At 46.5% G+C, this 16,065-nt stretch overlaps 1 protein-coding gene across 3 annotated transcripts in view; it reads right to left on the reverse strand.

The window, feature by feature from the left end:
- GLRX2 (glutaredoxin 2) overlaps window positions 1-14,882 on the reverse strand; it is a 45,955-nt gene extending 31,073 nt beyond the window's left edge. The window contains exons 1-4 of one of the 3 annotated variants that reach the window (XM_088453886.1): window positions 14,596-14,876; window positions 13,585-13,679; window positions 10,261-10,335; window positions 5,344-5,401 (exon numbers count right to left, since the gene is read on the reverse strand). In XM_088453886.1, the coding sequence (XP_088310012.1) occupies window positions 5,344-5,387 (44 nt within the window). In that variant the 5' untranslated portion in view covers window positions 5,388-5,401; window positions 10,261-10,335; window positions 13,585-13,679; window positions 14,596-14,876. Of the gene's footprint in view, window positions 1-5,343; window positions 5,402-10,260; window positions 10,336-13,584; window positions 13,680-14,595 lie in introns of all 3 variants that reach the window. The other 2 variants (XR_015871945.1, XM_088453885.1) reach the window with 2 other exon arrangements.
- Window positions 14,883-16,065: the final 1,183 nt, after the last annotated feature.

Raw genomic sequence — 16,065 nt, forward strand, 5'->3', positions numbered from 1 at the left:
TTTATGGCTCTTGATCTCTGACTGGTTGGCTACCCCAAAAAAGTTTTTAAAACGTATAGATCTTCAAAAACCTAAAAACGTATTCTTGAAACATTACATGTATAGGATATTTATTTACACAATGATTGTAATATACAGTATAAAGTAACTGGTAACATATGAATATGTTCTTCAGACAGCTCTCTCTGTCACTGTGCAATTCATTACAAACATACAGATGTGTCCACATAGATCTATCCTCCAAGTGCTACAAGTTGCGTTAAACATAACGCAAGATTGCTCTGTGACTCGGTAGCACTGAGTGTCTTTTTACCTTCAAATTCATCTGATTCACACAGCGATGCGAATAGGACGCAGACAAGCTGCTTTTGCTGGTTATATGATATGCAGCATGCCTATATTGTGTGTGTGACTGTGGGTGTATCTGCATGCGAAGTAACGTTACAGTGTCAGCGGCTATTGTGCATACAGATACACCCGCAGTTGCACACAGAATATAGGCATGCCGCATATCATTTTAAATCAACACAAGCTGCTTGTGCTTTGGAAAATAAAAAGTCGCACAAAAATGGGATTTTGGTACCTACCGGTAAATCCTTTTCTCTGATTCCACAGGGGACACTGGAGATGCTTACGCTGGGGTATAGAGGCGTGGATAGCTGGAGCTGGCACTTCAATAATCTAAAAGTGTGAAGCTCCTCCCCCTCTATGCCCCAGTAACAAAAAGAGAGAACACCACACACAGTATACAACATACGGAACAATCCGAACAGGCAGGCAAAGAGCGCAGAGGTGGGCGTCCAGTGTCCCCTGTGGAATCAGTGAAAAGGATTTACCGGTGGGTACCAAAATCCCATTTTCTCTTTCATCCACCAGGGGACACTGGAGATGCTTACGCTGGGGACGTCCCAAAGTTATCCCCACAGGCGGGAGTGCTCTGTGGCGCCTGCAGAACAAGGCGGCCAAAACGGGATGCTGAAGAAGCAAACATATCAAATTTGTAAAACTTGACAAACGTGTGAACTGAAGACCAAGTGGCCGCACGGCAAAATTGTGACGTGGAGGCTTCTCTACCGGCCGCTCATGACGCACCCACAGAACGTGTGGAATGAGCAGAAATGGACGAAGGAGGCCGACGGTCGGCACTCACATGAATAGTCTGATGAATAGTCAGCCGGATCCAACGTCCAAGAGTCTGTTTAGACGCTGGCCAACCCCTCCGAACAGCGTTATAGAGGACAAAAAGTGACTCAGACTTACGGAGGGACCCCGTCCTGGCAACATAGATTCGGAGAGCCCTAACCACATCCAAGGTAGAAGAACCAGAGTCCTCCACCAACGACGGTACCACAATAGGCTGATTGATATGGAACAATGACACAACCTTAGGAAGAAAGGCGGCTACCGTCCGGAGTTCCGCCCTATCCGTATGAAAAACAAGGTAAGGTGGTTTATAGGATAGAGCCCCCAACTCTGAAACCCTACGAGCCGAAGCGACAGCCAGGAGGACAGTCTTCCAAGACAGGTACTTAAGATCAACCTCCTCCAAAGGTTCAAACATGGGCGACTGAAGAAACAGAAGCACTAAGTTTAGGTCCCAGGGATCTATTGGATGTACAAAAGAAGGTTGCACGCGCAACACCCCTTGAAGAAACGTCTGCACCTCAGGAATGAGGGCCAATTTCCTTTGAAAGAAAATAGAAAGGGCAGAAACCTGCACCTTTAAGGTTCCCAGACGAAGGCCAGAATCCAGACCTGTCTGAAGGAAAAGCAGAAAGCGGGACAAACGAAAGGTCCTAGACGGAAGACCCCGACTGGAACACCATGATATACAAGCACGCCAGATGCGATGATAATGCGCAGCAGAAACTGGTTTCCCGGCACGTAGCATGGTGGGAATAACCGCGTCTGGGATGCCTCTACGTCTTAGGATATCGGTTTCAAGAGCCACCCCGTTAAACGCAGCTGTGCTAAGTTGGGGTGTATGAAAGGGCCCTGCTGTAGAAGATCCGGGCGCAGAGGAAGGGGCCACGGATCGTCTGACAATAGGGACCGAAGGTCCGAGAACCAACTTCTCCGAGGCCAGTTCGGGGCCACGAGAATTACAGAAGCTGTCTCCTGTTTTATCCTTTTTAGAAGACGAGGAAGAAGTGGAATCAGAGGAAAAAGGTAAACGAACTCGTAGATCCACGGACTTGTCAGAGCGTCTACTGCTTCCGCCTACGGATCTCGAGTTCTTGACATGTATACTGGAAGTTGACGATTCAATCGTGATGCCATGAGATCCACCTGAGGACATCCCCAACGACATATCAGCACGTTGAATACGTCTGGATGAAGCTTCCATTCCCCGGGATGGATATCCTGTCGACTTAGGTAATCTGCTTCCCAGTTGTCCACACCCGGGATGAATATCGCCGACAGTATTACTGACTGATGCTCGGTCCACCGGAGGATCTGAGTTACTTCTCGCATTGTCATGCGACTCCGAGTCCCTCCTTGCCGGTTGATGTAAGCGACGGCCGTCGCGTTGTTGGACTGAACTCTTACCGGACGAGCCTTTAGAAACTCTGTTGCCTCTATCAGAGCATTGTAAATCGCTCTGAGTTTCAACACATTTATTGGCCACTTCTGTTCTAGAGGGGACCATCGACCCTGAAAGTGATAATCGAGGACTACTGCTCCCCAACCTCGCAGACTGGCATCCGTTGTTACGATGATCCAGTCCCACACTCCAAATCTTCTGCCTGCTAACAGATTTCTGGATTGTGTCCACCAAAGAAGAGCTACTCTGGTAACCGGGTTCAGACGGATCTGTCGATGTAGAAGCAGATGAGACCCTGACCCCTGTGCTAACAGGTCCAGCTGAAACACCCTGGAGTGAAACCGGCCAAACTATAGAGCCTCGAAAGCAGCTACCATTTTCCCTAAGAGACGCAGACAAAGAAGCATGGATACCTTCTTTGTTCTGAGGACCAGCTGAACTAACAACCGGATATCCCTGGCCTTGCCTGTTGGAAGAAAAATCCTCTGCAATTCCGTATCCAATATCATGCCTAAAAACAGAAGTTTCTGGGACGGATTGAGATTCGACTTCTTGAAGTTCATTATCCAACCGTGTTGGATTAGAGTATGATATGTCAGTAAGGCATGATCTGATAAAAGAGACACCGATGGAGCCTTGATTAACAGGTCGTCCAAATAAGGTATTATGTTCACTCCTGATGACTGAAGGAGAGCGATCATGACTGACATGAGTTTGGTGAAGATGCGGGGAGCCGAGGATAACCCGAATGGTAATGCCCGAAACTGGTAATGATCTTTCAAAATGGCGAAACGCAGAAAGGCCTGGTGTGGTTCCCAAATGGGAACATGGAGATAGGCGTCCCTGATATCCAGGGATATCAGGAACTCCCCTGGTTCCAAGCTCGCTATGACTGACTGCAGAGACTCCATCTTGAAACGATACATTCTCAGATACAGGTTCAAAGACTTTAGGTTTAAGATAGTACCCAAGCCGGATGGCTCGGTAAGGCCTACAAACAGGTTTGAGTAAAACCCCATACCTCGTTGAAGTTCCGGAACCGGAACTAGCACAGATGATACTACTAGAGACTGGATAGCCTCCTGTAGAACCCTGGCTTTGTCTGCCTGTATTGGCAGACTTGAAGTGAAGAACCGAGGTGGAGGGGGTGCTTCGAAGTCTATTCGGTACCCCAGGGAAATAAGTCTGCGGATCCATGGTTCTGTAGAAGTCTGGTTCCAAATTTGCTGAAATCCTTGCAGGCGAGCTCCCACTGCAGATGGTCCTAGGTGTGACGGAAGACCGTAATGCCACCTGTTTCTCAGCTGGTTTAGGCTCCTGTCAACGAGCAACCGTGTGTGGGCGACCTCTACCTCTGCCCCATCTTGGTTGTGTGGGCGCACCTCTGGCCCTACCACGAAAGGAATGTGGCGCACGAAAGGAATTAAACGAAGGTCCAGTGTATGATCTTCTGGGAGCCAGTTGACGGGAGGAAGGAAGAATTACCCACTGTGGCCTGGGATATCCATTTGTCTAATTCCGGTCCGAACAGCATGTTGCCAGTGAATGGTAGACCTTCCACCGCACGCTTGGATTCTGCGTCAGCTTGCCAAGCGCGCAGCCAGAGGGCTCTGCGGCCCGAAATCACCGAAGCAGATATGCGAGCACTAATATGACTGATATCTTTTGAAGCTTCTCCCATGTAAACTGCAGATTCACGGATGTGTTCTGCTAGTAGACGTAACTCTTCTCTGGAAGTACCTGAGTCCAAACCTGTAATCAATTGGTCGGCCCAGCAAACCACAGCCTTGTTAACCCAAGCGGTAACAAGTGTGGGCCTAAGTTGAGCACCCGCTGCAGTATAAATAGATCTTAGCGTTGTCTCCAACTTACGATCAGACGGATCTTTTAGTACTGAAGCTCCCGGTACTGGGAGTGCTGTTTTCTTTGAGAGACGGGAGACAGACGCATCTACTGGAGGAGGTGTTTCCCACATCTCCATCATGGATAATGGAAATGGGTAGCTAGACGAAAACCAGCGCGGAATTTGGAACCGCTTACCTGGCTTTTTCCAGGCCACAGAGAGCTGTTGCTGAAGTTGCTGTGAGAACGGAAAAACCGCAGAGCTCTTAGGTTGTTCGTGAAATAATTCAAACTCCTGTGATGGAGGAGTTATATCTTCAGGTAAATTCAGGGTCTTTCTGACCGCCAAAATTAGAGATTCCACCCCGGGAGAGGTGGACTCTTAACTCCTGAGGGGTATCGTCATCCAATTCCCCTTCTTCAGTATCCTCCATAGCGAGAAATTCTTCGTCCGACTCCTCTGACTGGAGAACAGTCGTCAGAGTACGCTTCTGTGTCGGTCTTTGGTAGGAAGTGGAGGATGCAGATGCCGCTGTACCCATAACCTGTACCAGGGAGTCTAGAGACTTGGTTAGCCCCGCCACCCAGGGAGGCTGAGACCTACGTGCCTCCGCTAACTCTGACGCTAAGTCTGACATAACTCCTACAATGTCAGCGGCCCATGGAGGAGCAGCTGAGTCAGCAGTAGCCATAGGTGGATCTATTGCTATACAAGCATCACATAACGAAGACCCAGTGGCATGCGGCTTAGTAAGTTTGTTGTTACACTTAGAACAGACAAACATCTTTTGAGCCGCTTTTGTTCTGTTTGACATGGATACACACAGTCACCAGAGGGACACAGTAGAAATAAAAGTGAATTAGAAATAAAACAGAAGGCTGGTTGGGACACAGAGGAAGAGGTACCCCCTCCCACAGATTAGATTCCCTGCACTTACACCCCAGTGATTACTCACAGCCTCTTGCCAGGGATGTAGTCAGGAGAATCAGCCTTCTGCATGTGCCGCACCCTACCTATAATGGAGAGATGCAGGCAAACAACAGGTTAACAAACAGCAGCCACACTGTTCTCACAGCCGCTCCCGCGTAAAACAGACAGAGAGCCCGCGCAGTTAAGCTCCGCCCCCCTTCCTCAAGCCTACAGGGCTTCTAGTATGGCTGCCTGCAGTAATCACCTCCCCCTGCAAGCCCCGTTGTAGGAGCCGCCAGCTGCGCTCAGCCGTATGAAGAGGGGAGCCTTTAACCAGCCCCGCTGAGTAGGAGCCGCTTAGCCGCGCTCAGCAGTGGGGAGAGGGGAGCTGTAAATCCAGGAGCAGCGCTTTGCCAGCCCCGCTGAGTAGGAGCCGCATAGCCGCGCTCAGCAGCGGGGAGAGGGAGAGCAGATGACTCATGCTCCATAGCGCTCTTTGTATACAGCGCTGACAGCGGGGCAGGAGACGGGGAATGCGCTGGTGATATACTCACTGCGCTCCCTGGCCGGTTTCAACAGCACTTGTCTTCGTGTCTCTGCAGCTAAAGTGCTGTGTACGTGAGTGGCGTTAAGGAGCTGCCAGATGCTTTTCCTTGTAAGCACTGCACACTCCTTCCTGTTAACCCCTGGAGGTGTAACAGGGCGCCAGGTGCCCGGACTCCACCTTTAGAGAGGTGGTGAAGGGTACCTCAATAAAAGAATGTAAAAGATGTTTCAAATAATAAAAAAAAATTAAAAGAATAAATGTTAAATAAAAGAAATAAAATAAGCGTCCTGCTGGAGCACAGCAGGTTGTGACCAGCTCCGTAGGCACATTTTCTAAAACTGAGGGCTGGTGGGGCATAGAGGGGGAGGAGCTTCACACTTTTAAATTATTGAAGTGCCAGCTCCAGCTATCCACGCCTCTATACCACAGCGTAAGCATCATCAGTGTCCCCTAGTGGATGAAAGAGAAAAGATGCTCTGCACTACTGAGTCATGCCACAGCATGGAGCATGGCACGACTAGAAGGGCTATTTAATGCGCAAGGAGGATAGATGTATGTGGACACATCTGTACATACACTACAAAATTGTGTTGTCCAAGCATATGTAAAATACATAACTATTAGGTTGCAGTTCTATTACAAACTAGCTGGAATACAGGTTGAAGACTGGATCCTGTAGTACACCTGCGGCCTTTATTTGTTTACATTGTCCTCACCTATAACCCCATTCCATTGATCCTGGAAAGGACCACATTATTGCTAACATGAATGCAAACAGTGGCGTAACTACCGTGGGTGCAAGGGCTTGGCTGTTATGGTGCCCGCACTGCCTTTGTGGTCCTTCGCTCCCCTTCACCCAGTGACACACAGGTGGTGGGCCGAACCAGTCAGGGCCGTAGAAAGGGGGCCCGTGTGGCAGCGGTGTTGATTTGGTGCCGGCAGACATGGAGACACAGCACTGACCGTCATGAGGCAATCAGAGTTTGCGGACCGGCAGCCAAACAGCAGTGGCGGCACCTGATTGGCTGCCGGTCTGTGAGCTCAGATTGGCTCGTGACCGGCGCCAGATTCAAATTGCCGTTGCTGTCTGTCCATGTCTGCCGCTGCGCCAGCTGTAATTAGCTGGCGACCCAGCACCAAATCCACACCTGCTGGCTGCTGATGGCACACAGGGGGAGGCAAGAGGCTGCTGGAGGGACACGGAGAGGTGAGTTGCTGGAAGGGGGACAATTTGTAATGGGCATTACTGTGTGGCATAATGTGTAATGGTCACTATTATTGTGTGGAATAATGTGTTATATGGGGCAATACTACTATGTGGCATAATCTGTAAAGGGCATTACTGTGTGGTATAATGTGTAAGGGGCATTGCTGTGTAGTGTAAGGGGCATTACTGTATGGTATAATGTATAAGGGGCACTACTACTTCGTAACAATGAGTATAAGAGGTACTACTGTGTGGCATAACCTGAATGGGCTCTGTGTGGCATAACCTGAATGGGTTCTGTGTGGGAGCATATGTATGTGTTTTTTTTAACCTCTGGGGAGGGACCCTTTTAAGATCTTGCTATGTGGCATACAAAGTTCTAGTTACGCCCTTGCATGCAAACACAGAGGGCTGACAAATCTATACGGTTTCTTTAAAAAGGACTAAAGGCTCCTATACACTAGACGATATTTTGAACGATATGGGCGCTTCGACGCATTGATATGGCAAATCGTTCAAATAGTCAAGTATGTACGCACTATGGGCCTGATTCAGAGCTGGACGCTCTGACCAGAGCGCTCGCTCTGAATCAGGGCCCTCCTCCATGAAAATGGAGCGGCCTCCTGGCCGCTCGTATAGCTGTGGGTGACCACCCACAGCATATGCGAGCTGCCAAAAAGATGGTCGCGATGGTCTTGACCATCGCGACCATCGGACTTGCGACAGAGACCCTGCGGTAGGGTCTCCCTGCCACAAGCCCTGGAGTGATTTTGGCTCTATCAGAGCCAAAATCACTCCCACTGACATCACTAGTGATGTCAGTGGGGCCGGCTTCAGACGGTAGGCGTTCCCATGGGAACGCCTCCGTCTGGCAGGCACGCCCCGGCACGCCCACCAAAGGGGGGCGTGCTGTCAATCAACATCGACAGCACGCCCCCTTTGGTGCGAGACCCGGAGCGATGGAAAGCCTGTCGCTGCCCGGGTCTCACGCATGCGCACGACGGAGCTCCCTCTGTCGTGCGCATGCGCAGTGGGGAACATCGACCCGCTTGCGAGCGTACTGCTGCTCGCGAGCGCGTCTGAATGACCCCCCATGCTCGCTCCCATAGCATCTTTAGATCTTCTCTACATGCAGGAAGATCTGTCAATCTCGTTATCGATTCTTCTCAGATCGTGCAGTGTGTATGCACTATCGAACGACCAGGCAATATGGTTACATTATATAGTTAACGATCTAACCACCAAACGATGCAAGATATATTGTTTGGTCGTTTGTTTGATTGCACAGTGTGTATGCACTAGATCGTTTTGTCCGGGAGTTCAAGGGAAATCGTTGACGACACTGCATCGTTTGCAAGTCGTCTAGTGTGTACTAGGGTTGGGACATTGAAAGAAAACATTGGAAGTACCGATGTTTTTAACATTGAATACAAAACATTGTTTAGTCCTAAACATTGGTTCTGGAACATCGATGTTATACAATGTTTCTATTATTTTATGCAAACTACCTACTTAAACATATAATGCACTAATAAACTTCTGAAATCATAGCTATGTTTATTTGATGGAGGTTTACAGTATATACAGTCAAGCAGTTAAAAAAAAAAAAAAAAATACAAAACTCCTTTAGAAGATCTGTAAAGACCTGGTACTTCTTAGGCAGCATACTACAAGCAGTCCCCCTGAAACATTGGCATTAAAAGGGTACTTGTGCTGCCGGGGCGCAGGCATCTAGCACCATGACCATGCCGGTGGTTACCAGACGACAGCGCACTTGCCACCGCTGGTGTTTGCTTGGAGACTGCGGTTTGACATTTTTGAGCACCTCGCTGTCTGTGCCTCATGGTCCCAGCGGTCACTCACTGGGTTGGTATCTTCTCTATTTAGAGTGGGGTAAGTAGCATCTATTTGTGGCTGCAGGTTTTTTATTTTGCTACATTATTTTCCTGAGGACTTTCTTTATATATACCCATAGCTGCTGATTGGCTGACAAGAGTGTCTTTCACTGACAGCCACTACCCACAGCAGCATGCACAAACACAGCAGTGTGAGTAAACTGTGTAATGAAGTGTCAGCATCACACACACAGTAGCTGCAGCTGCCAGAAGCCACACAGTTAAAAAAAATAACAAAAATAAAAATTGGAAACCATCTGGGGAGAAATCTAGCAATGGTGAGGAATCATTGCATCCTCACCATTGCATGGTTACAGGTCGAGCATTGAACCATCTGATCAAGGTTTCCAATGAAACATCAATCAAATGATTCCCATCCCTAGTGTGTACTAGGCTTAACTCTGGATTTAATATTAACTTACATGAGTCAAAGTTTGACACTTGTTCAGACTGTGATGGCGCACATCCACATGCCGACTAGGAAAAGATTACAACATCGTAATTGTACCGTTGCTCCCCATCCCCTGCAGTGCCTACACTGAACGATCAGTCGTTCAGTGTAGGCACCCTCCATCATTCCCGAACATGGCCAATCTGTCGTTATCGGCAGATTGACCGGTATGTTCGGGTGATTATTGATGTCGGAAATGACCAGCTGGTGCAAACGCATCTCTGGTCGTTTCCGACATTTGCATGCCCAATTTCTGCCAGATTAATGAGTGATTAAACCATAACGATGTCATTATCGTTCAATCGCTCTGTTTAGTCGGGTAGTGGATGTGCGCCTTGAGATTAAAAGGATACTTTTGTAGCTTTCACGCAGGTTTTTGGCAGACTGCCAATTTCCACTGAAGCCAGCCCTGGAACTTGTATAATTTAAGAGTGTCCCCATTTTAGGAATTGTGTGGCCCTGACAAAGTTCAAACCTAGGCAAAAACCTAATCCTGGTCAATCTGCACTACCCTGCCAAATTTGGTGGAGCTAGGTCCAAAACTCTGGCTGTGCATAAAGGACAGAAAGACAGGATTTCATGTTTATTATATAGATAAAAAGGTTATAAAATAGTTTGCAGACAGACGAAAAAAAATGCATGTGAGGGCATAAAAGTGTAATGAACATTTGCAAGCCATGTTGCATGGGATATTTATTTTCTGTAGATTATAATAGATCTCAGCAGCCATATCACAATGGCATTGTCATATGTGAACTTTCGTAGTCCTTTTTGGTTAAGCAGCAATGCCAATCCCAGTAGTTTATGAACAATATATTATGATATACAAACACAAACTGCTCATAGGGCACTTTTTATATCACCTGTTTGCAAATGAAGGTAACCTGTTTGATAGATGAAGATAAATTCTCTCTCTCAACTGCAAAGCCAGCAGCTTCCTAAAAATAAAACAAATAAACCAGCTTTAACAATTGCTTGCATAACAAGATATACCTTAACAGTTTAGCTTATCCATAGTAACTATCTTGTAAATGTAGATTGATAAAATATACTTTGTACAAATTGCTATTTTGCAGCCAAGTGATCTCTGAATACAGAAACCTCTTCTGTCTGTGAGTGCCATGAAGAAGGTCAGTCTGTTATAATCATTTCAGATTGGGTTCTAACCCAAAGAAGGTGAGAACCATGTGCCTCTTTAACCATCACAAAAGGTGACATACAGATGTGTCCTCACTCGTCTTTGCTGTAGTCGTGTAATCAGCCCCTCTTGCCGTACCTGGTCCTGTGAGTCTCTGCTAGCACTGGGCGTCACTTTTGCATCTTTTTTAGCTGAAAATACGTCGAAGTCGCAATGTGATAAGACTACGACGCACCAGGAGACTGTGCTGATTAATAGGATATACGTTTGTATATCTGTCAGCGACTTAGTCTCTCAATCAGCATCAATAGTACAAACACAGCAGCACAATCTCTCCACAGCTCTTTTCCACACCAAATTCCATTTAATGAAATTAATCAGCAGTCTCCTGGTGCGTCCTAGTCGCATCACATTGTAACTAAGATGCATTTTCTGCAAAAAAAATCACGATGGCTCCCTCAGGCAAGGCATGTCACGCTGCATGGTGTTTTGAGGCTAGATGAGCAAGGAGACATCTGTAGCATAACCCAGGAATCAATGTATGAACAAACATCAACTTTCAGTTGCCACTGAGGTGCCAGACAGAGCCAGCCCTAGCCAATTTGGTGCCCTAGGCAAACTTTTGACTGGTGCCCCCTAGCATATAATCCCACCACCAAACATATTTATACGTGGACGCCAAAAATAACATATTGGTTTATAACTTTTTATTGATGTTAAGTCATCGAGAGTGCCGCCTTCATCGATGTACATATGCCCTCACTTGCTTAGGAGAGGTAAAACGGAGGGCACCGGACGCAAGTTAATATTAAGCAGGTTGAGAGTGCCGGCTATCTGCATTATAATTATATTATATATATATATATATATATATATATATATATATATATATATATATATATATATATATTAGGGATGTGCAGGCTCGGATAGGTTCGAGTTTGCACGTGGAGTTCGGATTTTTCCCTCCAAAAAAACGGAACTCAGAACGAGGCAAAACGTCATCTTGCATGGACGAACATCATCATTCCTGGACAAAAGACCAGGAATGATGATGTTCGTCCATGCAAGATGACGTTTTGCCTCGTTCTGAGTTCCGTTTTTTTGGAGGGAAAAATCCGAACTCCACGTGCAAACTCGAACCTATCCGAGCCTGCACATCCCTAATATATATATACACACACACACACACACACACACACACACACACACATACATACATATGTGTACACGCTAATATATATATGTCCATACACACTATATATATATATATATATATATATATATATATATATACACATACATACACACATACATACACACATACATACACACACACACATATAGAGAAGCAGGGCAGTATCACTCTCCGGACCTGAAAAAAGAACCATAATGCAGGCGTCAATACATCAACGTTTCGAGTTTGATAACAACTCGTCATCAGGACATACAGGTATGTCCTGATGGTATGTCCTGATGACGAGTTGTTATTAAACTCGAAACGTTGATGTATTGACGCCTGCATTATGGTTCTTTTTTCAAGTCCGGAGAGTGACACTGCCCTGCTTCTCTATTCGTCTCCCATTGTGAGCACCACGGCCAGATACTTGTGAAAAGGAGTGCCTGCAACTACGGAACTACACACATACATATATATATATACATATATATATATATATATGTGTGACCGTCATATATATATATAGCTGACAGCTGTGCTTCATATTATTTGTCCCACCCTGAGTCAGACAGCGACCGTTACAGTGGCCGTTGTACAGTGGCTGTGGGCTGTGGCTGGGCCAAGATGGAGGCGGAGCCGTGAGTTGTTGCTCACGGCTCTGCTCCGCAAAGGCCCATGGGAGGTGTGGCAGCGGCTGGGCATGCGCAGCATGCCCTCCCGCGGCCACCTTAGCTCCTCCGACCTGTACTGTCAGAATGAGCTTCTATGCAGAAGCTCATTCTGACCAAGGGGCCGGGCGGATGCGGATGACGGTCACATGACCGGCCGCCGCCTGGCCATCCGCTGCGCTGCCCGATCGGAGAGCTCCGATCGTGGCAGCGCGCTGGGGGGTTAGCTGTGCCGGCGGGGCGGGCTCTCCCGGCTCTAGGTAGGTGTCGGTGGGACTGGGAGGGAGCAGTGGCTAGCGGCAGTTGCCGGCGGCGGGGGGCAGAGCTCAGCCGGCCCTCAGCCCTGCTTGATGGAAAATGCCCCTAGCATGCAGAGTCGCCCCTAGGCATTTGCTTATCATGCCTATGCCTAGCGCCGGCTCTGGTGCCAGAGAACCGGAGGCTCTGTCTGGTAAACGCAGTAGTCGGGACAAGAGACGTATTAATGTTTTTGTTTTTATTCCCGTTTACCAGGTATGATTCTTACTGTACAAAAATATTATGTTTGGTCTTGTTTATACTGAATATTATTGGCAGCGCACTTTTCTGTCGCAAACACATGACCTCAAGAGGGGTCGGGAATTTAAAGCTGGGCGCCAGGCGCATGCTATGGTCACACCAGGTGCCTCTTCAGGCAGCAGGGAGCCTTTCCAGACAACAACCTGGAGACAGGTGCCACTGGGACGTGATGGTGCCACTCCTTTGGCCTTGCGTCCTGGGTGGTGTCACTGGTCACACACACTCGTTACGGCCTGATTATTGGGTCCAATCACAGAATTTATTTTTGTCCCTCGAGCTGTAATAAGTCCCAGTAGTACAAAAAGCAGCAGCACAATCTCTCCATATCTGTGCATAGCCATGAGCAAAGAAGCAATGAGTGGAAACAAGCAATAAATAATTAAGAAGGCAAAACAGAACATAAATGTGGGAATTTAGAGATTAAATAAAAACATAAAAAATAAAGAAGAAAGCAGAGTTGCAGGGACATACAGCTGAACACTAGTACATCCTTATCAAACTAATCAGAAAAGAGGATCACTCAGTGAAGACAGAAAGCCAATAAACGGATGTGTCGTCCTCCTAATGATTCTTCTATCAAATTGTAATAAAACAGAATAGTAACCCTCATCAGTATATAGTATGTGTGAGCTCAATGACTAACCTGGAAATGGTTGATGGTGCTTTTCCATTATCCTGTCCTCATTTAAATGCCATAACAAATGGCTGCGTAATATGGCTCTGTATGATGTTGCTCAACTATTGACAGATGAGACCGGTTACTATCAATACTGGATAAAATATGAGACCTGAGACAAAAATCTACAATTTGCTGGTGACGGCTATTGGGTTATATACAACAGAGTGCAACCTCCGTGAACTGGCGCTCTCTCTACGATTAAGCCTGGAGATTTAAATAGGCAATAATTTAAAAGGCAAAACCAAGTTGGCTCCTTCCGCCTGCAAATAACATGAGCAGATGTGCCAGCAATACAAGTGCAGGTGTACACAATTCATACACATTACATGAGATGGCAGGGCAGTGTAGATAAAAAGTACCTAAGTCGCTTGGGGCATGTTAAATGTATATCAAACATGCAAAAATAAAACGAACTTTAATGTCGTAATCGTGCAATCGCTCATTAATATCTGTTAGTGGATATGCGGCTTTAGTCTTCACTGTAACTACAAAGGCTTTTGCCGAGTCCCCACTGCTGGCAATGGGGCTGTACTTGCCTTGTACTTTTCAAATTAGGCAAATGATAAGAGGGATCACCACTTGCCTGGTGATTATATATATATATATAACACCATAAAGTGTTTTTTTGTTTGTTAACTGTATGAAACAATTTTTTCCAAAAACATACCCAAAATAGTTAATTTTTAAAATGGTCAAATATTGTAATTAATAGCTATTTAGCCCTTAATTCAATGTAACATAATTAACAAGTCTGCATAATTGAATCGAATTTAAACAGCTATTATTTACATAAATTGGTCATTTAAAAAAAGAATTGGGGAGGCATTTTGGAAACAAATATTATCCAGTTAAGTGGTTAAAAATAATGACATATGGTCTATATATGTTTCAGCTGGGAACAATGGTATAGGTATAGAAGATGATGCCTGTGCGTTACCAAGTTACGGCTTTGCCATCACCTTCTCCTGTACGTACCTGACGATATTAATCTGCTGGGCTGGTAACTGCTGCATAGTCTGACTGAGCGTCTTGTCACCACAGTCACCTTCCTATTCAAAGCTTCTAACACAAGAGAGAAAATAGTATATACGGCGGTTCGGAAATAGTCTTCCCTGCATGTGCCTACAGTACAGAACGGGAGACATATTTCCGAATACTAAACAGTACAGCTCTGTGAGTGAGGCTTCTTCAAAATGGCTCTGGGAAACTGACATAAAATAAGTTCCATTTCAGCATCACGCTACTATCCCAGCATGCTTAGGCGACGGCCTTTTTTTAATCATTCATTAGTTTCTTATCACATGATCATAGCAGCTGTAAGGACTCGGAGAGACAGCATTAAATTCAGCCAGCACAGGGGGCTTAGGCTAGCAACTTGCTACAGCCATGTGTTCTGATCACCCAGCGCTGTTACTTGTTTCCTTCCTTTACAGCAGTATATACGCCCCCCTCCCACAAATGCGTAAATCACACCTCTCAACTTTCCTATTTGGAAGCTATTTTTTTTTTTACTTTTTTTTTATGATCCACATATTTTACATTATATTATAGGTTGCCAAAAAGAAGAGGCATTTCATGCAGATTGCCTCTAATCATAAGTGAAAACAGAATTTAAAAAAAAAATCCTTTACCAACCAACTACAAAAACTAGAAACTTTACACAGATTTCAAATTAACATTTTCCTGACAAACGCTCTCCAATATAAGCTGGCTACACACTTAAGCGACAATTTGGTAAACTATACCCGCTTATCAATCGGCCACTCAATTTGTCTGTCCAGACGTCACTACTGGGCGAGCATTTAAATTTGCCTGTCCAGTTGTGATGTCAGTGTCGGCAGTTCTCGCGGCTAGTATACAGTGGGTAGCCCGTTCACACAGCCAAACGTCCCGCTATATCCAGGGGCATATTTAGAGTGGAGGGGGCCCGTGTTCACTTACCATCCGGGCCCCCTCCTCTCCGGCTGCGGCTTACCGACAGGTTCAGTAGACTCCGGGCATAGACTAGACTACTGCGCATATGCAAGACCGCTATTTTCCAGATGATTTCCCTACTGCGCCGAACGCCGAAACAGTGATCGCTGCGGCCATTTTCCAGGCGTTCTGTGTAGCACCTCTCCAGCTGATGTGGGACTTTGGAGAGGTAAGTATTAGGAACAGGGTGTGTGGTGCGGGCCCCCCTGGACTCAGGGGCCCGTGTGCTCCGCACACCCACCACCTATTATAGATACGCCCTGCTGGGAATATCTGCTTAAATCGGAATCGACTGTGCTGCAGGACCAACCTGATATGTCTGTTAACGATGTCGTTCACAGACATAACAGCAGACCCTCCAACTATATCGATTTTGCCCGTACAGTACCATTTTTTAACGGTCTGTACCGGCAAACTGGGGCTGTACCGTTTGTACCGAGTTAGTACAAACACCCGATATCAATAGCAGCG

This window comes from Taudactylus pleione, unplaced genomic scaffold (assembly GCF_031769625.1).
Source record: "Taudactylus pleione unplaced genomic scaffold, aTauple2 ptg000602l, whole genome shotgun sequence".
Lineage (NCBI taxonomy): Eukaryota > Metazoa > Chordata > Amphibia > Anura > Myobatrachidae > Taudactylus > Taudactylus pleione.